Here is a 27,654-nt window from a genome sequence, read left to right as displayed (position 1 = left end):
ATAGTTAAAAAGTACTCCATAAAACTATAACCTGTGCTTTTTAATTTTGGTATTAGACGTCTAATACTATTTTTAAAGAATGTAAATACTTGATTTATTTTTTTTATGTGGAGAATACTTAAATTTGTGACTTATAAATTTTTTTAATATACAAATCTGAAGATTATATTTATTTATTTTATTTTATTTTTGTAAACATATAAATCTGACTTTTAGATTTATATTTTAGAATTTAAAAATTCAAACGTGTAAATCAATCTCTTCAATTTATTTTACTATAAAAAATATTTTAATATAAATCAAACCCTCCGTTTTAATTTATGATTTAAAATTAAAAAATTAAAATTAATATAAAAAATATATCAATTAATTATTATCATAAATTACACCATTTTTTTTTTCATATTAAAAAAATTAGCCTATAATCTAGTGGTTGTTAATGAGGTATTGCAGGTGCAGTAGCATCTTCAGGGAACGAATTTAATGATGTGATGATGTCACTCGGAAGAAAAGTGCTTCAAGTTTGCGATCCAGCGTGTTTACCGGTGCTCTGCGTTTGTGCCAATAAGCTCAGCCCATAATATCTGTTTATCGAAATTTGAATTTTTTAAAGTTTGAATTTTATTTTAGAGAATAAAGTATAATTTTTTATTGTTTATTTTATAGGTGGAGTTAAGAATAAATATGAGAGAAAAATTATTCAAAAATAAAAAGTCACACCTTATTTTCTAAAATAAAAATTTAAAATTTAAAATATTCAAATCCTGTGCATGGTGTTTTTCATATGAAATAAACACAACCTAACTGATGACGTTGCCTTCGTTAATTAATTTGCTACTACAGTATGCATTTCCTAAATAAAGAAGGGTGTATGCCAGTGTATTTGTATGAATATAAATGTTGTAAGTTATGTGACTAGTTGACCACTATACTTGCAAAATAATTAAGCTTATCTTGTTTATTATTATTATTATTATTATTATTATTATTATTAGGGATGAATTATGACAAACGCAGGGAAAGACGAGAATAGTGGCAGTGAAAGATAGCGACAAAGGTGGATGGATAGAGGTGTATAAATCTAAATTTAATCCGCAAAATCTATGGTATTTATTCATATTTGATTTGAAATGTGTGAATATGATGTAATTCACAAATTTATCGGAGCAAATCCAATTTACAGATTATTATAATCAAAAAGCATATTTTTTATTGTTTTATTTTATTATTAAATAATATTTAATAATATTTTAAAAGTGAATATGTGTAAATAAATAATTTTTTATTTTTTTTATTTTCAATTTTTTTAAGAATATTTTTAAATTTTTGGTTTTTAATTAATAATATGACTAATATCTGATATTTAATTTGTAAATTTGTATATTAGATCGGATCCAAATAAAAAAAATATAAATATAAGATTTGATTCCAATGTTTTAGTATGAATTTGATTGAAATTTTACACACATCTAATCTAATTTGGTCTACAAACGTACATTTCAAGTGGTGATGATGGACGCCCATGACGGTGGACAGTAGGATCTAAATCATTAGCTAGATTAAATTTTATATGTATATATGGTTCGTAAAAAAAAAATTAATTTTTTTTTTGAATGAAAGAGTTTAACACAACAAATGGAGCAAAGAGAACAAACAAATAGAAAAATTAGCAGACCAAAAACATAAACAAAACAACACAACTATATAATACCTCCTGTCATCTTCGGCATTGCCATCAATAACAGAAGGAATCCACACGTAACCACTCATTAAAGTTCATAAAATCCAGGTGGATTATATCATCAACCCCTTTTCTATTATTCTGAAAAATTCTTATATTCCTTTCAAGCCAAATATTCTAGATAATAGCACAGAAAGATACCATCTACCTTTTGCGTTTCTGCTTACTAGTTGATAACTCAGTCTAACTCTGAAAATGTTCCTTTAGCGTCTGTGGGCATGACCATTGCCTTCCAACAAAAGATAGCCATGCACACCACACCTGCTAAGAAAATTCACAAGCAAAAAACAAGTGGTGACCAAATTCAACACCTTTATTACACAATACACAGGCCACATCCTCTTGGTTAACCACTCCCAATCGACTCAATCTCTCCTTTGTACTGATCCTTCCAGTCAAAACAAACCAAATAAACAATTCAACTCTTGGTGGCACTAGATTTTTCCAAACTGTCCAAGTAAAGCTGAAACTCGCTATATCCTCCAGAAGTAATTCCACCTGCAATTCCTGCACAAAGGAGTTAGTAAAAAATACACCCTATTTATCAAATTTTCACACCACTCTATCCTCTATGTCATGTACAAGATTAACCAGCCTTAATGTTTCATGCAGCTGGTGCACTAAATCCAACTCCCATTGGAATAGCTCTCGCCTTCATTGAAAATTCCACCTCCACTCTAACCTGTCCCAAAACCCACAATCCCCTATGATGGATCCTCTTTGGTTTGAAACTGAGAAGAGTCTCGAAAAAATATCTTTCAGGGGCCCACCACGCAACTAGACATCTTTCCAGAACCGAGTTCCTCTCCCATCACCAATCTCCATGGACAACCCATTAATCATCTTCTGTCTTACTTGTTGATCCTTGAACTGTATTTGGCAGATATCCTTCCATGGTCTCCCCGAGTGGGTAATACTTGGGATGACAGCATCACACTGGGATTCAGATTGTTGCAAGAGCACACCACCTTCTTCTATAAGGGACAATCCTCTAGAAGGGCTGTGTTACGCACCATGGCATCCCCAACACCTAATCCACCTAGCTTCTTGGGAGCCTGTACCACCTCCCATCTGATCATGGCTATACCAAGCCTTCCATCCTCCTTACTCCATAGAAACCTTCTCTGTAGGAAAATCAGTTTCTCTGCCACAGCCTTTGGCATTTTATACAAACTCAAGTAATAGACAAGCAGGCTGTTCAAAACTGATTTAATAAGCACTAACTTACCGGCCTTATTGAGTACCTTAGCTTTCCAGGTGCTCAGCTTCTCCTCCACTTTTTTTATAATGGGCTTCAAAGTCTTCACCAACCTCGAATTCGCTCCTAGTTGGATCCCCAAGTATTTTACTAGCAGAGATGCTTCCTTACAGCCCAGTACACTGCACATACGTTGTACCCACTGAGCATCACATTTAATAGGAATCAAGCTTGACTTATCAAAATTAATACTCAGTCCCGACATAAGCTTAAAGCAGCGAAGGATCCTCCTGTAATTCTTTATGGTCTCTTCCTCCAGGGGGCAAAACAGAACAGTATCATCCATAAATTGAAGGTGTGACAACTCGACATGGTCTCTACCCACCAGTAACGGCGATAGTCTCCCATTTCTCACCGCCTCTCCAAACATCCTATGTAGAACGTCAACCACAAGTACAAAAAAATGGAGACAGCGGATCCCCCTGTCTCAAACCTCTTTCCATCTTAAAAGGCTTAGATGGCGATCCGTTTATCAACACTGACATTGAACTCGTACCTACACACTCCACAACCCATCTCCTCCATCTATGTCCAAAGCCCATCTTCTGCAACACAAGGTCTACGAAGCTCCATTTGGCTCTATCATATGCTTTTTGGAAGTCTAACTTTATTATTACCGCTTCCTTCTTCCTCTTTTTTATCCATTGAACAGTTTCGCAAGCGATAAGTGCCCCATCATGAATCTTTCGTCCATTGACAAAAGCGCTCTGTGTTTCACCTACCAGTCGTGGCATGATTGCTCGCATCCTCCTAACCAGTATTTTCGAAATGACTTTATACACACAGCCTACCATACTGATCGGTCTCAGGTCTTTGATTTCCTTAGCACCAGTGAACTTGGGGGGCCAACGCCACCCAAGTGAGATTCGCATCCGCTGGCAGCTTGGACGTAAGGAAAAAATCCATCACCGCCGCCGTAAATTCAGATCCAATTTCAGCCCAACACATCTTTATAAAGTTCATGTTGTACCCATCACTTCCTGGCACCTTGCAAGATTCACAATCCCAGACTGCTTCTTTAATCTCTTGAGGATTCGGCTGCACTTCTAGAGCCAAAGCATCATCCTCACCAATCATTTCTACCAATCCGTCCATGAACCCCACCAAAGGATACTCTTCCTGATGATACAAATTCTTATAGAAGTCTCTAACCGCAATCTTAATCCGAGCTTGATTCCTTATCAATCTTCCATTAATGAGCAACGCATCAATCTTGTTGTTTCTCTTTCTCGCAGAAGCTAGATTGTGGAAGTACCTCGTATTCTTATCAACGTCCTTCACATGTCTAGATCGTGACATCTGCTTCCAATATTGCTCCTTCCTTACATACCAATTCTCACAGCAAGTCACAAGCGCCTTTCTTCTAGCCTCCATTATTCCATCATAAACACCATCGCCCACCATGTCATCAATCTTCTTGATCTTCTCCTCAAACTTCATGATTTTCTTGTCCATATCCCCAAAGTTATTTTTATGCCATCTTTTCAGAGGAGCTGTCAAAGCCTTCAATTTATCTGTGAACTGTGCCTCTCCTAGTCCTTTCCATTCCTCCTTGACCATTCTCAGGAAAGCTTCATGGGTAAACTACGAATCAAGACTTCTGAATGGCCTCGGCCTATCGCTTCGCCTCCTTTCTTCCACTATAATAGGACAATGGTAAGACAAACCCCTTGGACCACTTCGCATCCGAGTCTCTGGAAAATTTTCAAGCCATTCCAGGCTAACCAAAACCCTATCAATACGGCTGCATGATCAACCTCTAAACCATGTAAACTTGCAGTCAGTAATTGGCAAGTCCACCACACCCATGTCATGTATCCAATTCTTAAAGTCTTCGACTGACAAAGGTAATGTGTCTGTGCCCCATCTTTCTTCTACCTGTACAATCTCATTAAAGTCCCCCATGAAGCAACAAGGAACCTGACATAAGCCAGCTATGTAGGTTAACTCCTCCCAAACAACAACCTTCTCATCTCTAGTATGCGCACCATATACCGAATAAAAGTACAATTAAAATTATACTTCAATACCTCTCCTTCAACACACAACCATTTCTCACCTTTGTGGCTATTTCTTATTTTAAAAAATTCATCATCCCACATTAATAACAACCCACCAGATGCACCATTAGATTTAACAGAATTCCAATCCGCACCACTATTCCCCCAAATATTTTTTACATCAAATTTAGTCACTAACTGTCTCTTAGTCTCTACCATGCCTAACATGTTTAGTCTAAAAATTTTTCTCAGGTTCTTTATCATTTTGAGCTTTCCATCCCCCCTCAACCCCCTAATATTCCAAGAGCTAAAAATCATTTAAATAATTTATTGCACTCCTTTTTATGAGATTTGGGTATGCTCCGCCTCGATTTTGCCCTTTGTTTCGCCAGCTTTTTTCTCAGAGCAATTTCTTTGTTCTGCTGCTGAAGGATCGCCATAATGTCATCTTCTTCGTTATACAGCATTGCTCTTGATTCCCTTGCTACGTCCCATGTTCTTTTGTTTTGTAACAGCTGCTCCTCCAATGTTAAACCCTCATTGTCACTGGCTTCATCATCAATGGCCTAAGCTACATCCTCTAAGCCACCGTCATCCACATCATATCCAGCTTCATCATTAGGCTCTGGTAAGTCTCTATTTTCCATAGCCTTTAAACCAGGCCAGGTCTCTCCAAGCTCTTCGTCATCTTCGCCATTTTGTTCATCATCATCACCGTGTTCAGCAGTGACTTCCTCGTCCACAACTTCTGGCATCCCATGAGCCCCTCGTCCATAGATTGCCCGTGAGCATCCTCCCTCCTCCATCATGCGTGTATCCGGCCGCGTCTCATGAACCTCACCAGCCCGCGCCGAAATCGACACGTCACAAGGGAAGGTTTGGGCATTTTTTGACTAGGATACCACCGCCGCCGACGCCTTCACGCTACCCTGCCCTTCTCGGCCTCCTTTTCCCTGGTCTCCTCCAATCGCGTTATCCCAACCTTCGTTCCCGACAATATGAGATGGCCAACGCAGAGCTCTTGACCCCGCGACCGCCATCCGTTCTTCAATGGGGCAGGGTCATGCTGTTTTAGCCCCTAGGAGTCACAGCCCCTGTCTCTCGATGCATCCCATGCGCGGACCATTTCTTTCCGGGTAGAGCGTAGCTCTTTCTTCCCTTAATTACCCGACCTGCTGGCTGCAGAACTGACCCGATATCGCCTCGATTCAAGGTCCTCAACTTCAGCCCAAGCTGGACATCTACTTCACCCAATTCCTTACTTCCTTCAGCCCATAACCCTTCAAGGCTCAAAACAAAATTACAGTACCTATGACTATAAAGGGGCTTCCGTATACATACAGCTTCATTACACTTATTTTCTTTTCTGCTTGGCCCATCATGTTTAAATCCCATGGAATGGTCATTTCTGAATCCACTTCTTCATATCCCACAAAATCTACCATCCCTTCGTTACCACTTTTATTAGATTGATGAGTTACCAATTTTGAATGATTGTGCCTTAAATTATCATAACTCCATTCATTCAAAAATTTTTCTAATTTTACCAGTCTACTCTCATCTTCAACTTCCTCTTGCATCACTTCGATCATCACTTCTGCTGCCTGATCATATTTTAACCTACTTTTAACAGTTAAAGCGAACTCAATCCATTTTTTGACTCCTTCATATTCAATTAAATTCTCATTTTTAAAAAGAGAGGGGTCCCAATATTTTTTTTAAGGGATAAGTATTATTTTTGGTCTCTAACATTGAGGGTTAGAATCGAAACCGTCCCTAATGTAATTTTTGATTTAGAATCATCCTTAACGTTTTTTTTCGTATTAATAAAATCGTCCTTTTAACTTTTTACAGACAAAAGTACCCTTTACCACTACTAGCACCTTTACCACCACCAGCACCTCCCTTACTCCATCACCACCACCTCCCTTACTCCCATCGAATACTAATAATTAGAATCAGAATCAAATTCAGAAGCAGAAACAACATCAGATTCAACGAGTACCCAATTTAACAACATCAAATTCAGAATCAACAACATCAAATTCAACAACAAAATCAACACACAAAATCAGAATGAGAAGCAGAAACAAAGCAAAAGCAAATGCAGAAGCAAAAGAAAATGCAGATGCAGAAGTCGAAGCAGAAGAAGAAGCAGATGCAGATGCAGAAGCCGAAGCAGAACCACTGGCGCTTCCCCGACGGCAGCTCATGGGCGAATCGGCGACGACGGCTCAGCAGCGTGGTCTCCCTCCAAGGCCCGATGATGACGCAACGGCAGCGGCGAGCCCTAGCAGCGCCGGTGCATATCCTTTCCCTCTTCTCTTCTCCCCCGTCGCAGCCCTTCTCCCCTTTTTTCTTTCTTTCGGCGACGGCGATGACAACGGCGACTCCAAGCTTCGCCAGCGCCATCCCCCTTCCCCCCTTCTCCTTCCCTTTCCCTTTCTCCTTTTCTTCCCCCCTCGCGCCTTTCCCCTTTTTCCCTCCCCTCCCCTCTCGCGTTCTTTTATTTTTTTTATTAGAATATGGGTAATTTAGTAATAAAATTAAAAATTTTATTAAAAAGATGATTTTAATACGAAAAAACGTTAAGGATAATTTTAAATAAAAAATTATGTTGGGGACAGTTTCAATTCTAACCCTCAATATTAGGTACCAAAAAACAATGCTTATCCCTATTTTTTAATGATAATTTTTTAGCATAAAAACTTATTCTCTTCAAAATAATTCTTTACGAACAATCCGAGGTTGGAGTATAGTTGGCGTGAATCTAAAGAAGAGATTGGTGGTGCAGTGGCTCCGGTATCGTCCATTTGGCACGGGTGAGATTCACGATGTGGTGTTTTACAGCAACGGTAGTAAAGATAATGTTCGAAAGACAAAGAGGCACCTGAAGGGAATGGGGTGACTGAAGTGGGAAAGAAGAAAGAGAAAGGATGTCTCATTATGCAGAAATAAGAGGGGAGAGTCATGAATTTAAATTTAGGATTTTAATTTGCGTCGGATTTAGCATCGGAATAATCCGATTATTATGGAAAATTCTTTAAGTAAAATAGAATATTTCATTTAATTGATCTATTATTAGAAAATTCGACAATAATATTTTACGCTGATTACATGAATTTCACGCCTTATTTAGCGTCAAATCTAGCATCAAAGTATGCAATTTGACAATAATTATTAGGGAAAATAAAATAATTGTCGAGACTCAATGATAATTCCAACGACAATAAACACATTTTGTGTAGTGAGATTTCAGACTTTGGATCCAGGTTTTGGAAAAATTAATAAAGAATACTTGGATATTAGTACATATTTCATGGAAATGGTTGCACTAAAAATATTTGTTTTTGAAGGTTGAGGAGATATAGAAGGGAATGATCATGCTATGAGAGGAAGGCCATGTTGTCTCCATTATTCTTTAAGGGATTTAGCTGATTATCTGCATTTGCGGGGAACTTGAAGGAATATTGTTTTACTGATGATATTGTTGATGCTAGAGCTGCATCATTATTTGTTAGTTGTAACCTATTATAATATGGAAAAGTCTAAGGGGTCAGCAATTTTATTAAATTTTGTCCAGCATGTAACCAGCAGAGAAAGGTAAGCCATTGGATGAAATCTCACACCAATCTCACACCATTAAATCATCATTGATGGCTAGTTGATGACTAACGATCACAAAAGTTGCTGGTCCCTAACATTGCTCTTATAATATTATATTGAATTATTGATACTATGGAATTAACAGATACCAATATATTTATGAATCTACCTTTTTATTTGAATATATATAAAATTCAAATGAATATGAACTTTGCATACTAATTAAGAGATTTTAAATTCAATTTTTTTAATTATAAAAGAATAATTTTTTGTGTCCATATACATAATGAATATTTAAGGAATAATATGTATAGCTAACGGCTACTTATTAATATATTAATTACACTAGGTTATTCAAAATGAATTAATTAAACACGTGTATATAAGCGTTGTATATGGTACCTATACAGCTAATGGCTAATTAATATGTAGCAAAGTCAACATGAATAAATCGATTTTCTAAATTACAATTATTGAGCAAGTTGCATTATTTTGAAATCTTGAAATAGGAGTACGCTTCTATACATTGGATTTTAACGTATGAAAATTTCAGTACAATCTAGACATGGCACATTATATGTTTATCTCTTTCGTGGTTATTCTGTTGGTGTGTGCCCCTTTTTTCTCTGGTATTCTCTCTCTCTTATAAATTTGATGATTGAGACTATGGAAAATTAAACATTTTGTAGAGCTCCATATTATTATTATTATTATTATTATTATGTAAATCAACTATATAGGCAATGATTTTGCGTCTTTAATTAAATGAATACACACACATATTATTCGTTATTGATAAGTATCCTGTAACCTATAGGATAGTAGTAATAAGAAAATTAAAAGAAGACTTACATGTAATATTAAAATATTAAACAAAAAATGCATTAGCAGGTGTATATATATGATATCGCTCGTCATTAAGTATTATATACATGATATTGCAGCAGCATCAGCTTCAGCTCCTGGAAACGAATTTAACGGAGTAGCTTCACTACTGGTTGGAAGAAAACTGCTTGAGTGTTCGTGTTGGCCAGTATGCCCTTGTCCTTTGGACTCTAAATCCGCTCCATAAGATTATGAAATAAATACAACGTAACTACTCAACACGTTGTGGCTTTGTTAGTTACTTTTATTAAACAATGAAGGCTGTGCTAGTATATATTTGTATGAATACTAGGTCCGACGCACGGGTTAAAAATTTATGCTCTTTATTTTAATTTTCTTTTCTTCGGTCTTTTTGAATGGTTACTTTTTATGTTAATAAAAGTATTTTTATTATTTAATTTTTTAATTAAAAGTAAAAAGTTTATTTATTTTATTATTACTCAAAATATAAATACATATAAATATCTTTTTTAAGTTTTGTTTGTAGAAAATTTTTTTAATTAAAATCAAGTTTATACTATTTTTTCTATTCTTACTTTTCAAAATATTCACTTTAAATGTCAACATACTATTTAATGAACATTTTTTAAAATTAGCTAAAGAGATTCAGCCTCAATATATTGTATCTTGTTCAACTTTATAAATTATACGATAATAAATATAATTTAAAAATATAAACAACACAATTCAAAAAATACACATGAATAAGAACCATAATTGATATAATTTATATATATCAAAAAAATATATTCTTTAATTATCTTATTAAAATAATTTATTTTACAAAAATATAAGTTGTCTTTTTTTAAAGTTAATAGAGATTTATGAAAAAAAGAAAGTTGAATGTGTAAATAGATGAGAAACTTAAGAATTAAAAAAATACTGATTTGACCTTTAGTTTGATTTATTTATTGGTCGAAAAAAAAAGACAAAAAAAAAGATGAATGTTCAAAATGTCTCACCAAATTTGTTATTTTTTAAGATTAAAAAAAAATACAGAGATAAATGCAAGATTTTTTTTTTCCAACTTCAATTTGTTTCTACTAATCTTTTAATCATTATTTTTTAATCTAAATCCTAACTTAAAAAGTTTTCTATAGAAGACTTTACTTTACTTTTTATTTTTTCTTTTTTTGATTTCACTTCTATTCATTATTCTTAAATATTGTGAAGGTGATGCTTAGATGAATACTCCACAATTATTAGAATGCACAAAATATAATTTATTTTTAATATAACATTTGAAAAAATCACCAGCATTCTTACAAACTATATTCTTATTAACTGCACTATAAAAAGGCACTAAAAAAAGAGCCATAAGACAAGGAGACAAAAATGATAGAATAATAACTCTTTGGGCAAGCTCCATCACAGCTATCTATGTTCATCTTCTTTCTATCTTTATCATATTCTTTCTTCTCAAACACAGACATCAACAGACTCATAACATCTTATAGAAAATAACAGTATTAAAAAATATGATAACAAAGTGAGATTGAATAAATTATGGAAAAATGAAACTAGTAGATTAATTTTTCAAAAAACAAAAAAAAATAAAAAATAAAAAATAGCATAACATACCAACTAAAAAATCGAAATTCTCTTCGGTCTCCAATAGTTTAACCAAGGAAAAGACCAAATTTTAGGATAAAAACAGATGTATCATTCTTGACAATGGTTCTAAATTGAAAAATCAGTTTGAACTGATATTTAGTGGCTCTATATGATCCTTGATTTGGAATAACAAAAAAGAATTTTATCACACATACTTGTATCTTGCAGTCATGTCAATATACAAGACAATATGTATCAAATTTAGCAGCACCAACTAAGGGGAAAAAATGTATATAACTCACACATTAAATGAAATAAGTCGCAAAAAAAAAATTGACATCTTAACTACAAAAACAGAAGACAAATTACAAAGATGGGGATAGATTGGTAAATTCAAAATCAATTTTAAACAAATAGAATTATGATCATTTAAGACTCAATCAAACAAATTTGGTAACGCGTCAGTCAATTAATGATCATGCTGATGGCTTGGCAAATTTTGGGGGATATGGAGAGAGTTATGAAGCGGATTCTGAACTCACAATTTCATGGAATTATAGCTATAATCCTAATGGGCTGGTAAGTGGGTTAAAAAATGATAAAAGTATGAGAGCTTCATATTAGACCCAAAATGCTAATTATAATAACTATTGTGTTTTGGGCCAATGGAGTCCAAGTTCATTAGCACATGGGAAGGAGGGTGTTGTGGTTGGTTATCGTATGAGAGCTACTGTTCGGACTCATAATGATAATTATAACAATTGGAATGGAGCTTGCTTGTTTGAGAGGGTCGTTCACTTTGTGTACTTCTGTAGTATATGAGGAATTAGTTATCAGACTTCTGGCCTGATGGATATTCTGGTGTAAACAAAAAAAAAGTATTGTTTTTGTTATTAACATTTGTGGTAAGTTTTAAAATTGTCCCCAACGTTTCAATCTTTCTATTTAAGTTCCTAACGTTTTAAAATTGGCTTAATGTTGTCCTGCCATTAGGGATCCATTAACAGAATTGACGGCGGAACAAAATTGAAACGGTTTTGAAATATTAGGGACTTAAATAGAATGAAAATGTTGGGACAAAAATAATACATAGAAATAAATTTTAATTTTGTCCTTCAATAAGATCAATTTTTTTACTGTACATAATATTTAATTATTTTTTAATTATATTTAAGTAAATTACACTTAATCACATTACTTTCATTCTAAATAAATTTTTTTGTATTAACTTATAACTTTAAGTGTAAAATTATTAAAAAAATAAATTTATTTATAATTAAAGTAATGTGATTAAGTATAATTTATTTAGATGTAATTAAAAAATAATTGAATACTATGTATAGTAAAAAATTGATATTGTTGAATACTATGTATAGATTCATATACAAGACTCCTTACATAATAACTTATAATGTAATATACATATAAAACATACAACTCCTATCCCTCTTACAAAATTATAATAACAAAGACAAGGGAAGAAAAATTATCTAACTAATACAACATCATATAAACCAAAACGCAGTAAAACTCTTCATAAAGCTCCTTCATCTGATTCCTGAAAAGGTAAAGTTGTAGGGGGTGAAAACCTAACCACACGGTCTCACCACGGAGTTTCAGAATTGCCATAAGAAGATATTTAATAAAAAAACTGTTTTCAAACTCAGTGATAATGTTGTCTTATGAATCTTTTAATAACCAACGGCTAATCACTCAAAACCTTTTCAAAGAAAAAATAATTAATTTTTCAGAAATTCAAATCCTTTATTTTCTTATAAGAAAATCTTAATCAGTTTTTTAGGCGGTATGAATAACCAACCTATTCCAAGCATAGGTTCATTAAGTCTATGCTGAACCAGCTTTATTTTTTATATTTTACTAATATCTCAATCAGAAACCAATCAAATCAGAAACCAATCACGGCCTTCAACCCATCACATAATCAATCAACACAATCATCATCTCATCATCAATACTCAATCTCAAAAGTACCACATCAGAAGCAAACACAGGTAAAACAGACAAGGAAAACACATGTATAGATAACATTTACAGCAAATAGATCAGATAGCAATTAATAACAATTTAGCAATTAGGCAAACCAAAACAAATTCAAAATAAAAACAAAGCATACAAATGCATATGATACATGTCTGTCCTATGGCTAATGATATCATCTGTCGGTTATATAGCCAACCTGACACGTACTGGTAGCTAACCATGGATTGAAACACCCATGCAGAGCAAGTGAGTTTGAGCTACAACCCCCTTACTACTACCCGCTTAACCCAGAGCCAGTGGAATAACCACTACTGCGGCTACTACCCAGGCGGGTGTTTAAAAACTCAACCTGGAGCGAATGAAATAACCACTACTGCTGCTACTACCCAGGTGTTACAAACATACATTTATTCAGTTTAAATCAAGCATCATCATTATCAAAATCTCATACATTAACCTGGAGCAAGCGGGATGAACCACCATCCTTACTATTACCCAGGTATCACAATAAGAATCATATTCAATATCATTTCATCAACCACAATTCATTTGTTTTTAAATAAAGCAAAACTCAAAACATAACCCTTTTCAAAATATAAAATTCTTTTAAAAATTCAAAGCGTTCTGATAAGCACTTCAAACAAAATTTCCAATTTTATAAAAATTTGGATAACATCTCTAAAATTTGGATTCTGCCATTCTTTTCGGATCCCAACCAAACCATTTCTCAAACTCCTTTTAACTCAATTCCAAAATCAGACCAATTTCAATATCTCAAACCATTCTCAATTTAAATTCATTTTTTAATAAATCAAACTCATTTTCAATATTAAAATTCTTTCCAACTTTCAATTCTTTTCCAACAAAGTCAACCAACATTTTCTCAAATTCTTTCCAATAGTTTTAAATCCAAATCATTCAAGACAACTCAGTTTAATTTATAAGACTCCATAATCACTAAAAATATTTATTTACATCAATATCGATTTATAACAATTTTTAAGAATAAAAATGAGTTTAATGAAAACGCTCCAACCTCGATCACGACTCAACTACACGACAAAACTCTTTTTCCTTTCAGCCGCAACAGTGACAGCTTCAATCGCAACTCGCAATAACCAGAACCTCAGAATCTCTAACTAAACACAACAGAATACTGATTTTCAAACTTTTCAAAATATAAACGCTTACCGTAACAAAAGAGTAATGGCTGAACCAAATTGCGGAAGCTCGGTGGTGGTTCCAGCAGCCAGGATCACGGTGACACGGCCTTCTCCTCCTTCGGCAGTGACTCTCGCAACAGCAACCTCCAAAATTCAACCACTAAACCAATCTTCACCAAATTCCAAACCTTGATTTTGGAAAATCTCAATCTATGAATCTTCATTGATACCGTGCAACTCGCTGACAACCATGGCAGCGGCGGAGACGATGCACGACAGCAACTCAGCGACAGGGGCGCGATGGAGCTGGCGGTGCAAGACGCGATGGCGACCATGGGCTTCCTCTCGGCGCTGCTCTCTACCTCGGTTCTGGTAAATGCGACGACGATGATGACTAGATAGCGACTGCGTGGCAATGGCGACAGTGGGAAGGAACGCGACGACCTTGACCAGACACGGTGCTTGACAGCGACGGAACGCAGCTTCGATGGTGACAGGACGTGGCGGCGACAACGAGCGGGATGTGGTCTCCCTCCTTCGTTCACGTCGCAGCCCTTTCTTCTCTCTTTTCTTTTTCCGTTTCTCTCTTTCCCTCTCTCCCTTCACGTTTATTTCTTTTCCCTTCTTCTTTTGTTTTCTGAAGTAGCTGGGTGTTAGGTTTGGGGAAGGGATGGCAGTGGGATAGAAGGTTAGGGTTAGAGCAGTTAAAAAATTTTAATAAAATTAGGGGTATAAAATATTAATAAAAAATCTAATTTAATTTCTTAAAATTACTTTAAAGATATTATTTAATTACCAATTTGTTAATTAATTTTCAATCAAGTATTTTAATTTAAAATTAGAGATAATATAATTAATTTTCTTTGTCTATAAAAATTAAACTATTAAATTCTAAAATCTCAATTAATCAAAATTTGTTTTAATTATTTTTAATAAAATAAATTCTATGATTAAAGTACTTAATGGATAAATAAATTGAAATTAGCTCATAATAAGATTTTATAAAAATTATGGGCCTTACATTTTTTGAATCCAAAGGTGGTTCTTTTAACTGAGTATTTTTTTATTTATTCTGCTTCTGATTGTTTTTTCGATTCTGATTTTATTATTTTGTGCTTCTGATTCTGATTCTGATTCTATTTCTTTAATTTTATTGTTGTTATGCTTTTAATTTTATTGTTCTTCTGTTTTTAATTTGTTTTGCTTTTGCTCCTTATTGTTCTTTTACTTCTATTTCTTATGTTTTTTATTCTGATTTTGTTTATGTTTCTATTTTTTATTATATTTTTTATGTTTATTACATTAATTGTGTTTCTGATTTTATTGTTGTTATTGCTGGTGCTGTGATGAAAAAAAAAAAAAAAGATGCTGCTATTGTGATGAAAAACAAAGAATAATAAAAATTGGATAATGACAAAAAAAAAGAAAGATATTTTAGTCCAAAGAACGATTTTAAAATTAAGTTAAACATTATAAATAATTTTGTGTGAAAAAAAAATTAAAGACAAAATTTTTTTTGACTTACACCTTATTTAACCCAATTTTTAACTATTGTCATTACTACTGACATTTTTATTTGGTGAGGGAGTATAATATTGTTGTTTTTCTTATTTTTATAAAAAAATTATTATTATTGTATACTAAGTATATAGCAAGGGTCAGAAATGTTCACACGTCATGCCAAACAAACTATTAAATTAAGGGTGATTTTAATATTACTATATTATGGTAATTATATTGATTATAATATTTAAAAAAATATTATTAAAATTAAAATAATATTTTTTATTTAATAATATTTTTTAAAAAATATCAAAATAAAAAAATGTGATTTTAATTTTTAAAATACTTATATAATTATCATAATTACTATAAATATAGACATATTAAAATTCACCTTAAATTAATTGAAATTAAAGATGCGCAAACTTATATATAAAGATACATCCAATTGGAGAAACAAAGAAAGTATTTCGTTTGATAGATAAGTTATGAATTCCAAAAAACAGAGGGAATCCAAACAAACTACTTCTTTAATTAATAGCAAAGATAATTTATTTTTTTTCTGTCTCCAATTATTATTAATTATTTTGGTGGAAATAGAGTAAAAAGGTGGAGATGGAAGATCAACATTGGAAGAAGCAGAAGCAAGTTGTTTGAGAATGATCACAGGCACCAAAAAGTGCACTCTCAGCGACTATGCATTGTCTTATGCAACCTTCCAACTCACAAGGCCCTGACCATGTTGTGCTCACCTTTGGACATGCATCTGCTTCTACTGCAAATTCCACTGAAAATTAAATAACATAACAAATTCAAAAACAAGAATCAAATGATACTTAATCCTCTTTAAGATGATATAATGTAGGTTTAATTATTTTATTGGCTTTTATAATTTTACTAAATTTTTAATTAGGTTCTTATATATTTTTTTAATTGGGTCTCTATACTATTTTTAATTTCATAATTTGGTCCTTCAAAATGTAAAAAATATTAAAATTAAATGAATATTTTTTCGCAAATTAAAAATATTTATAATTAAAAACCTAATTAGATATTTGACCGCATGTATTTTGGAAGAAATATTCTGTTAATTTTAATATTTTAGATATTAAAAAACTTAATTATAAAATTAGAAATAATATAGAAACTCAATTAAAAAATATATATATAATCACCTAACTAAAAATATAGTAAAATTATAAGACCAACCGAATCATTAAACCTATAATATATCTAGTTACCAAAAAAAAAACCTATAATATATCTACAAACAAAATCCCCTAAGTAGTTGTTCTGTCTAGTTGTTAAGATAACTTTGGGTTATTATTTTTTTAACATTACTCTTTTGTAATATATATAAAATCTATTACATATATAACGATAAACTTTCACTATATTTGATTATTATTTATATATATAAAAAACTACTAACTTATTTTTATTTTGCTTAATAACAATGCAATTGAATTTTAATTCAGTTAATGTGACTAATAATCTACTAGTAATAATAAAAGAGGTTTGCATATATAAGAGTATTTTATGTAAATTTAAAAAAGACCACCATTACTATATTATGTGATTATTTACGTATATCATCATATAAATAAAATAGCGGAGAATAATAAGAATAGAAATTAAAAGTTTGAGTTTGTGTTGTACCCCATGAGGAAAAAAGGAGAAGCGCAATGCAGAGAAAGTAAAAGATAGTGAAAATTATTTTACGAGAAGAGGAATAATAAGAAGCCATATTTGGTTAAATATAAGTGTAAGTGACACTACGCTTATATATAGCATGGCATGGGATGAGATTATTAAAAGATAATGTTCCATGATTCCAACAACAACAATATGGACAGTTTTCACATCAAAGAAAAGAAAAGAATATAGGGATAGCGAGAAAATTTATGGATACCTGATATCTATGTCTAAGTTGATTTAACTTAGTGCCAGTATATATATATAGCCGTATGTATATTCCATCAAGAAAACACTTTCACAATAATAACATCAATTAATTATTTGACTCTTATATATCTATTATTTATTAATTAGTTACATGACCTTATATGAATTAGGGATGGCAACGTGGCGGAATATGTTTTTCTGCTTTTTGTTTTTGTCTCTAAATTTGTTCTCCTTTTTCGTTTTGGATTTCTGTTATAGAAAAATATTGTCTCTATCTCTATTTTCCATAATTTCATTATCAGCATAGTCTCATTCTCATGGCGACTGATCATTAATTTTTATAGGAGCAGAACTGTAAATATCCATCTTATATAAAAATAATAAAATTTTATATAAAAATGCTAAACGGCAAACGACAACTTTTTTTAAATTGACGCGGTGGAAAGACGCGATGGCGAGGCAGAGGAGTACTGGACGAGGTGGAAGACATGACAGTGAAGAAAAGAATGGATATGATGGCAAAGTTGCGAAGAGAAAAATGGATGCACCCTTAAAGGGGAGAAATAATGCCGCCAATAGAGAGAATGGCGCGTTGAGGATTGACGGCGCGGTGAGGAGTGATGGTGCAGTGAGAAGGAAGAGTGGCGAGGAGGTGGCTGTAGAGAAATTGGATGGAATATAAATAGACTAGTGATCTTTGAATTGAAAAGTTATACAAATGAGAATTAGAAATTTAGAGTTTCTCTTTCTATATATGTGGTATATGAAATGATTAAAAATCATATATAAAAATAAATACATTATATATTAAAGACAATTAAATAAATTTATGAATTTCGAGAATTATTGGAGATAAGACGATAATTTTCGTTCGAATTCCATGCTTGTCTAGAAAAAATTTTATCTCCTTCTATCCCTATAAAAAAAATTTCACACAGTCAAATTTTCATTCATAATAATTCTCGCATTTTAAAAAATTTTGCCATCTCTAATATAAACATCAAGTAATGAGTATTATTAATCCTTAAATTAATCGAAAATTTGGAATGAAATAAAAAACTATTGTTTACAACGTATGATGACAACATAGCTCCCAAGCACACTTTATGTTGTTTTTTTTATATTATTTTTTTTTATTTTTCTTCTTCATATTTTCTTTGATCTTTTTTAAATAAAAAGAGAGCAAAACCAACAAAAGCATTCTTAGAAGCTCATATAAACCAACCACATCATAACACTAATAAAAACAAATTAAATAAAAACAAAAAGGTAAAAGTTTACGTATATTTGTCTTTATCTTTATATAAAGTTGATAGTTAAAAATTGTTAGACGATCAAATTATTAGAGGATAATTTAGTCAAATTTATCAAATTATCTAATGGTTCTTAAATATCAATTTCATATGATGATAAAAACTTCTATCTAAAAGGAAACTACACACTATATATCTTTTCTTCTTATCATCTTTTCTTATCTTCATAAAATCTTCGCTAATAAACATTTTAGAGTATTGAGAATTTAAATCTTACTTTGCATATACAATTTATTGGTCAGTAATAAAATAATAATTGACCAGCCCAATTAGAGAATAACCTAGGAAAAAAAAAAGTGACGTTTGGACAATTGGTTTCCCAAGAGGTGCAACAAAATAATTTTGTGGCGATTTCCAACCATTGGCAGAATAACTCCTTGCTACACCAAATACTATGGCAGTTGTATTTTTTGGCTATTTCTAATCATCACCATTGGGTAGACTGGAAAATGTCAATTATATTAGTGACGGTTTGTAATCGCCTCAAAGTTGTGTTTCCACGTCACTTTTATAATTGCTGCAATATCTCATCATGTTGGGTCATCTTCTGTTTGATGCAGTTCCTTTGACCGTCGCTACTTTATTGTTGTTTCCCTTTAAATTATTGTTATTGGTTTGTTAATTTAGACATTTTCAAAAATTTATTATGTTTTACTCAAATAATCCAAATTGATAATCAAACAACACACTTTTTGATGCGAACCCAAATCCAAACCAACAAGGCCCAGCTGAAGAGGAACCAATTGAAGATGAAAAAGAAGAGAGTAATGGGCCAGAGATGTTGGGTCCTAGAAGAAAGAAACGCCCAACTTGGCACCAAGATATTTGATGCGAACCCAAATCCAAACCAACAAGGCCTAGCTGAAGAGGAACCAATTGAAGATGAAAAAGAAGAGAGTAATGGGCCAGAGATGTTGGGTCTTAGAAGAAAGAAACGCCCAACTTGGCACCAAGATTATGTGATGTAACAAATTGCTTCTAGAATGCCTACGTGGCAAAGTTAGTTACATTTGAGTATGAGAATGATTGATATAGGGTAAAAGTAGCATCAAGAGAGAGTAGACAATTTTCATTTGGCCATTAGAGAGTTGGCTCTGGAGTATAACCCTCACTCGAAGCAGGGAAATGTTTGTGTTCGTACTCCTTTTCATTCATACTATTCACTAGTAATACAACACTAATTCAGTATACTTTCTTCCCATTATACAAATTCATTACAAATCCTATTACATATTTTCTAATCTATCATTGGTGCTTTCATTGAGAGATGGTCGATACCGATGAACTCCGACGATCCCAAGCGGAAATTGCAGCCTTACAGCGGGGTTAGATTGAGATTAACAGCAAGGTCTCTGACACTAATGATTGCTTACATTCCATGGAGGAATTCCTGAAAGAAATCAAAGGAATGTTAGCGGATTCCAAAAAGAAAAAGAAAATAATTAGAGAAGAGGACTCTGATTCTGACGTTGAGAACAACAACAAGCAGCAGCATCATCATTCTAATCACTTCCACTCGGGAAATAGAGGTATGCGTGTTGAACTACCTATTTTTGATGGTAAAAGGGTTGAGGAGTGGGTTTTCAAGGTACAAGAATATTTTGAATGGTTTAGTGTGTCTGAGGAAATGAGAATCAGGATGCTTTCTTTCCATTTAACTGGTCCTGCCTATTTCTGGTATCGTTGGTTAGTAAAAAATGATATTCGACATACTTGTGACTCATTCTTGAATGCATTGTTAATTCGTTTTGGCCAGAATTATTTCTATGACCCAAAAGCAACTCTTAAGGAGCTAAAATAAACTGATTCTGTGGCAGAATATCACACCCAGTTTGAGGAATTATCAACCCAAGTAACTGGGTTGAGTGAGGATTGGTTGGTATCCTTGTTTATTGCTGGCTAGCAGGAGTATCTCAAATACGAGTTGATGATAGCTAAACCTCAAGAGTATGATATCGCAGTAGCCTTAGCCAAATTGCATGAACAAAAGCATGCTGCGAACCCTACACACTCAATTAAAAGCCTGAAACCATACACAAACCCTAACAGTCGAAACACCACCACATACTTCAGTACCCCAACTTGACCACCTAACTGAATCCCAACAACAAAACACACACACAATCCTACAACAACCCTAGCAGCACCCAGCCCAACCACACCCCAAACACAACCTAAGCACATCCCAAACACCCCTTACAAACACTTATCAGCAGAGGAGGCTAAGCTAAAGAGGTCTAAAGGATTATGTTATTATTGTGAGGATAAATGGTCACCTTCCCATTACTGCAAAACCACACTGCATCTATTAATTGGAGAGGATGCAATGCAGGAATTGTTGAGGGAACCACCAGCAGAGGAGGTAATTACTGAAGGACCAGAACAACCGGTAATTATTAAACCGGTGCAACCTAAGATTAGCTTCAATGATATGGTGGGGCAGTACCAGCCCACTACCTTCAAGTTGAAGGGAACATATAATGGCTAGCCCCTAATGGTGTTGATTGATGGGGGCAATACCCATAATTTTGTTAAAACCAGTTTGGCTCAGAGACTTGCAATTCCTATGCGTGATGTGACTCCTTTACAAGTACTAGTGGAAAATAGAGATAGTATTGGCTGTCAGGCATAGTGTGAAGAAATTGCCTTGATTCTCCAAGGCTACAAGTTTAACATCAGCACGTATGTGTTGGACTTGCAAGGTGCAGATTTGGTTCTAGGTGTCCAATGGCTTATGGGTCTTGGTTATGTCACTACTCTTTATGGGTTGTTGACTATGGAATTTGTAGTGCATGATTTGAAAGTGAAGTTACAAGGGAAAAGGCTATTGCAATCAGAAGGGCTCAGTAGTAGAATGCTGCAGAAATTGGTGACAAATGAGGTCATTACTACATTCTATCACCTGAGAATGATTGAAGGAGAGACCAACAGCAAACCAACAGCCCCGGTAGATATTCAGCAGCTTTTAGAAGAATTTCAACAGGTTTTTGAGGAACCTACACGGCTCCCTCTCACTAGGAAGATTGACCACAAAATTGAGCTCATACCGGGTGCCCAGCCGGTTAAGGTACGACCCTACAAATATCCTCAATTTTAGAAAGAGGAGATGGAGCGTTTAATTGCGGAGATGCTTGAAACTGGTGTGATTAGAGAAAGCCATAGTGCATTCTCTAGCCCGGTGCTTTTGGTAAGAAAGAAGGATGGTGGATGGCGCTTTTGCGTTGATTATAGGGCTCTCAACGCAATTACGGTTAAGGAAAAATTTCCTATACCAACTATAGAAGAGATACTTGATGAACTCTTTGGTGCCGAATATTTTTCTAAGATTGATCTGCGGTCGGGCTACCACCAAATCAGAATGAATGAAAATTCAGTGCACATGACAGCCTTTCGAACTCATTTGGGTCACTATGAGTTTGTGGTAATGCCATTCGGCCTTACTAATGCCCCTTCTACATTCCAAGCTACCATGAATTGGATTTTTCAACCTTACCTACGAAAATTCATCGCAGTTTTCTTTGATGACATTCTCATCTACAGCCATATATGGGCGGATCATTTGGAGCTTCTCAAAACTACTCTTGTTGTCCTACGTACTCATGATCTATATGCTAAAGCTTCTAAATGTTCTTTAGGTCAAAATCAGGTTGATTATTTGGGACATGTTGTATGCTCTATGGGAATCAAAGTTGACCCTTCTAAAATTGAGGCAATACAAGCTCGGCCGAAGCCAACTTCCCTTAAGCAATAATTGAGGGGTCTCCTTGGGTTAACAGGCTATTATAAAAAATTTGTTTTGGGCTATGCCTAGCTAGCTCATCCACTCACTGAATTACTGAAGAAAAATAATTTTCATTGGGGTGCTGAAGCGGACATGGCATTCGACAAATTGAAGACAGCCATGACTCACACACCTGTGCTATCCCTTTCGGATTTTTCTCAGAGGTTTACTGTTGAGACCGATGCATCTAACACTGGGATAGGTGCTGTCCTATCCCAGAATGGGCACCCTTTAGCCTAATTTAGCAAGAAACTAAATCCGAAGTTGGATATGTCTTCTGCCTATATTCGAGAGTTGTATGCCATTACTCAGGCGGTTGCCAAATGGCGTCATTATCTACTTGGCAGAAAATTCACCATAAAAACTTATCATCAGGGTTTAAAAGAGCTGCTGACACAGGTGGTGTTGACCCCTGAACAACAATTTTATTTGCACAAATTACTGGGATATGATTTTGACATAGAATACCGACTGGGAAAATAAAACCAGGTGGCAGACGCACTGTCCAAGCATCCAGAGACAACTATGACTCATGAATTCAGGGCCTTCACCTCAATCCATCTCACACTGATGGAGGATTTATTGGAAGGGAATCAGACTGATCCAGCCATGCTGCGCCTCCATGATAAGTTGAAAACAGGGGAATTGGGGCCAAATTATACAGTCAAGAAGGGTCTTTTGATGTATCAAGGGCGAGTTTGGGTTCCCGATTTCAAAGGGTTGAGGGAATTATTGTTGCAAGAGTTTCACTCGTCACTTAGGGGCGGTCACAGGGGAATTCTCAAGATTTACAAGGCCCTTGGGGAGTCATTTTTTGGCCTGAAATGCAAAGCCAAGTCCACAGGTTTGTTGAGCATTGTCAAGAGTGCCAAGTCACTAAGTACATTCCTGCCAAGTCCCAAGGTTTGCTACAGCCATTACCAATTCCGGTTAGACCATGGGCCGATATTTCCATGGATTTTATTGTGCAACTTCCTAAGTCGGCTGGGTTTACAGGGATCTTAGTCGTGGTGGACCGTTTCAGTAAAGTGGGTCATTTCAGTGCTCTGAAACCTGGGTTTACAGCCAAGGATGTGGCACAGGTATTCATTACTTTAGTAGTACGGTTACATGGCTTTACTGTTTCTATTATTTTTCTTGAGTCGATTTTGGAAGAGTTTGTTTGAATTAAGTGGGACTAAGTTTCTTTATAGCGCTGCATATCACCCTTAGAGTGATGGCCAAACAGAGGTGGTTAATTGAACACTTGAGCAGTACCTACGCGTATTCACACACACCTATCCGAAACAGTGGACCTCCTATTTATCATGGGCAGAGTTCTGTTATAATGGCTCCTACCACTCTGCTATTAACATGACTCCACACGAAGCTTTATTTGGATTTCCCATGAATGTACTCCTCAGGTACTACGAGTGTTATAGAGGTGGATGAGATGTTAAAGGTGAGGGAAGTTCTGAATAAGAAACTGACTTACTTTATTCAAAGGGCTCAAGATAAAATGAAGAAGCAAGCTGATTCACATAGAAGGGACATGGAATTTAATCTTGGGGATTGGGTTTTACTCAAGATTAAACTCTATAGGCAGCGCTCCCTAACCTTGGAGTCACATAATAAACGACAGAAGAGATATTATGGTCCCTACAAAGTCATTCAGAAGGTAGAGAAAGTGACTTACCAGTTGGAGTTGCCGAAATCGTGTGTCCTTCACCCGGTCTTCCATGTGTCAGTGCTGAAACCCTTCCACGGTCCTCCACCAGTGCCATCTGCAGCTGAATTACCGTCTTCCCTGCAGCCACGCCCAACCACCATCATAGCAAGTCGTGTTGTCTCCACTCCAACAGGACCTCGAACTGAACTCCTTGTTGATTGGGAAGGAGTTCCTCGCCATGAGACCACATGGGTAGATATAGTTGAAATTAGCAGGGAGTTTCCAGATGTGGACCTTGAGGACAAGGTCATAACGGAGAGGAGGATAATTGATGCGAATCCAAATCCAAACCAACAAGGCCCAGCTGAAGAGGAACCAATTGAAGATGAAAAAGAAGAGAGTAATGGGCCAGAGATGTTGGATCCTAGAAGAAAGAAACGCCCAACATGGCACCAAGATTATATGATATAAAAAATTGCTTCTAGAATGACTACGTGGCAAAGTTAGTTACATTTGAGTATGAGAATGATTGATATAGGGTAAAAGTAGCATCAAGAGAGAGTAGAGAATTATCATTTGGCCATTAGAGAGTTGGCTCTGGAGTATAACCCTCACTTGAAGCAGGGAAACGTTTGTATTCGTACTCTTTTTCATTCATACTATTCACTAGTAATACAACACTAATTCAGTATACTTTCTTCCCAATTATACAAATTCATTACAAATCCTATTACACATTTTCTAATCTATCACTTTTAAGGCTATTCAAAACATGAATATGATATCATTAAAGAATTTAAAAATTCAATTACTAGATATCCTGACCTCTTGAAATAATGGTAAATGCAGCTTCAATTCACTACCAGTTCAAATAATATAACTGATGAGCATCTTTTTCTAGTTTGATGACTCTTGTTTTCTTCAGCTTCTAAACTCTTCACTTTGTGTTGTATAAAATTCTCAAACCTTTTTAAGGGACTCAAACTCCATTCCAACAACTGGAGTCATATTAGTTCATCGTCAATATTTAAAGCATCTATATTTTCATGTTCTTGAAGCCCCATTGTACATTTAGTAAGGTAGCGTTTGGTTTTTATAATAAGACAAAACAAAACACTGAAAATAAGTTAGAAATTAAAGGATAAAGATACAAAAATTAATGTTTTTTATTTAATTTAGTGATAAATTAAAATAAATTATAAAAATTTAATTTATTTTTATTTTTTTATTAAAAAAACTTAAAAAGAAAAATATAATAATAAAACATATAACTATAAAAAATTAACAAGAATAATAAGAAATATAAAAAATAAAATGTGTCTTTTATTAATGTTTCTGTATCCTTCTTGTCAGGATAGATACAATATTTCTGTCTATAATCCATATCTTATATGTTAAATATAATTTTATGTCTTTATATTCTTATTTCAGTATCTCAGTATTTAAAAACAAATGCAACTTAAATGATCAATTAGTACCATTATATTATTGTAGTTGCACCTGAAAATTAAAGTATAAACAATCAAACACATATATACCTATACAATCCATAAATTATAGCTCCAAGTTTTTCAGATTAATTTTTAGGGTTAAGGACAAATTAAATAAGAGAAGAAAGGACTTCCTTGATACAATATAAAGAACGTCTTGTCAAAATATTGATCAAAACTTCTTCTTATAGGATCTGGACCGAGGGTCGAGACTCGGGAGTGTACATTCGAACTTTCAAGATTAGGGCAGCTAAAAAAATTGGTTTAACTAAACTAAACTGAAATTGTTTTAAGGAAACTAATTTTTTAAATAAAATAACTAAACTAAAACTATAGTTTTTATAGAAACTAGCTTATTAAAAAAATATTTTTTTTATGATTTGGTTTAGATTAAAACAAAAAAAATTGAGTTCTAATTTGAATGGTTTTTTCAAATGATTATTGTATATCGTTTTTGAAGTTCTTAAGATATTACTCGTGTCTGCTGAACAAATTGATTGACTTAAAGGATCCCTCGCAATGTCCCCTCTAAATTTTGATGATTTCTTATAAAATTATACACAATTTAGTTTAATCTCTCTTAAATTATTTTTTTAGTTTTATTTTATGATAAAATTAATTTTTAGCTCTTTTCTAATATTTTATTTAACTCCGTCTCTGATTGGTATTACTTTAGAAGAAGGATTGTTGGATTTTCTAGTAACTTTTTCCGATTTCATGATGATCCCATCACCTGTTGGTAATTCTCACAAGGCTAGCAGGTATAATACACCACACCCATATGGCATATACATATACAGTGAAATTCTTATATTATATTTTATTTGAGTATTGGAGATCAGATTTCATAAAGTATAATTCAATTTTTAAATCATTTAAAATAATTTGTTGCAATTTTAATTCAATTTATAAAAACACTGAAACATAAATACTCCTACTCAAGATCAATCATTTGTGGTAGAATATTATTATTCTTGCAAATTAAATAACTTTTTTTTCATGAGTACAAGAAATGAAACCATTTCAAGGTCTCCTTTAGAAACTCAAACTAAAATACAAATCTCCAGATATATAAGAGATCATACAATGAGAGAAACAAATAAATTATTGACTTATTGTAGAGTAAGTTTTGGATTTTGTTTTCATTTCATGTTCTTATTGTAATCAATATTTTGCGAGAAATTAAAGATACAGTAAAATTAAAATAAAAGACAATATATAATAGGTAAATTTTAATATGACTATATGGTGAGTACAATAATTATATAAAAATTGTTAAAATTAAATTTTTTTTATATTTTGATAGTACTTTTTTTAAGCAACAACGCTATTTTTTGAAAAGTGGTGTTTAACAATAAAAAAATATTATTTTAATTTTAGCAATATTTTTTAAAATATTATAATTACTATAGTCACCATAACATAAATACTAAAACGAACCTATAAATATAAGAGTGAAATGAAATGAAAGCAAAAGAACCAAATTAAACATGCATGTCATTATTGTCTCTCAAAATTTATTTTAATTAGAAATAGTAATTATTAAAGGTAGAAATGTTATAGTTAGGGACAGTTGTAGTAGCAATAACAAGTCAAGCTGTGGCAGGCTCCGAAGACGGCACTTTCAAGCCTTATGCACTGATCTTTGCAGCCTCCGGTGTTCAAACAAGGTCCTGACCATGTTTTACTGGGCTTTGGACACACGTTTGCATCCGCAAATTGAACTGTCAAAAATAAAAATATAAAAAAATTAATATTCAGTAATTCTATATATGTGAACAAAGATGCATGTAATGGTGGGTTTGT

General features: G+C 33.6%; 2 protein-coding genes across 2 annotated transcripts; both read right to left on the bottom strand.

The window, feature by feature from the left end:
• Positions 1-2,715: 2,715 nt before the first annotated feature.
• On the bottom strand, positions 2,716-3,733 carry LOC130934731 (uncharacterized). Its single transcript, XM_057864272.1, has 2 exons — positions 3,483-3,733; positions 2,716-3,370 (listed from the first exon to the last, which is right to left on the bottom strand). The coding sequence occupies exons 1-2, from the start codon at positions 3,731-3,733 to the stop codon at positions 2,716-2,718; spliced, it is 906 nt and encodes a 301-aa protein (XP_057720255.1).
• An 88-nt stretch (positions 3,734-3,821) lies between these two features.
• On the bottom strand, positions 3,822-4,559 carry LOC130934730 (uncharacterized). Its single transcript, XM_057864271.1, has one exon. It carries the CDS (start codon positions 4,557-4,559, stop codon positions 3,822-3,824), a length of 738 nt encoding a protein of 245 aa, XP_057720254.1.
• Positions 4,560-27,654: the final 23,095 nt, after the last annotated feature.

Source organism: Arachis stenosperma, chromosome 6 (genome assembly GCF_014773155.1).
Source record: "Arachis stenosperma cultivar V10309 chromosome 6, arast.V10309.gnm1.PFL2, whole genome shotgun sequence".
NCBI classification, from domain to species: domain Eukaryota; kingdom Viridiplantae; phylum Streptophyta; class Magnoliopsida; order Fabales; family Fabaceae; genus Arachis; species Arachis stenosperma.
Note: the sequence above shows the minus strand (reverse complement) of the source record. Positions and strands in the feature narration are given on the sequence as shown.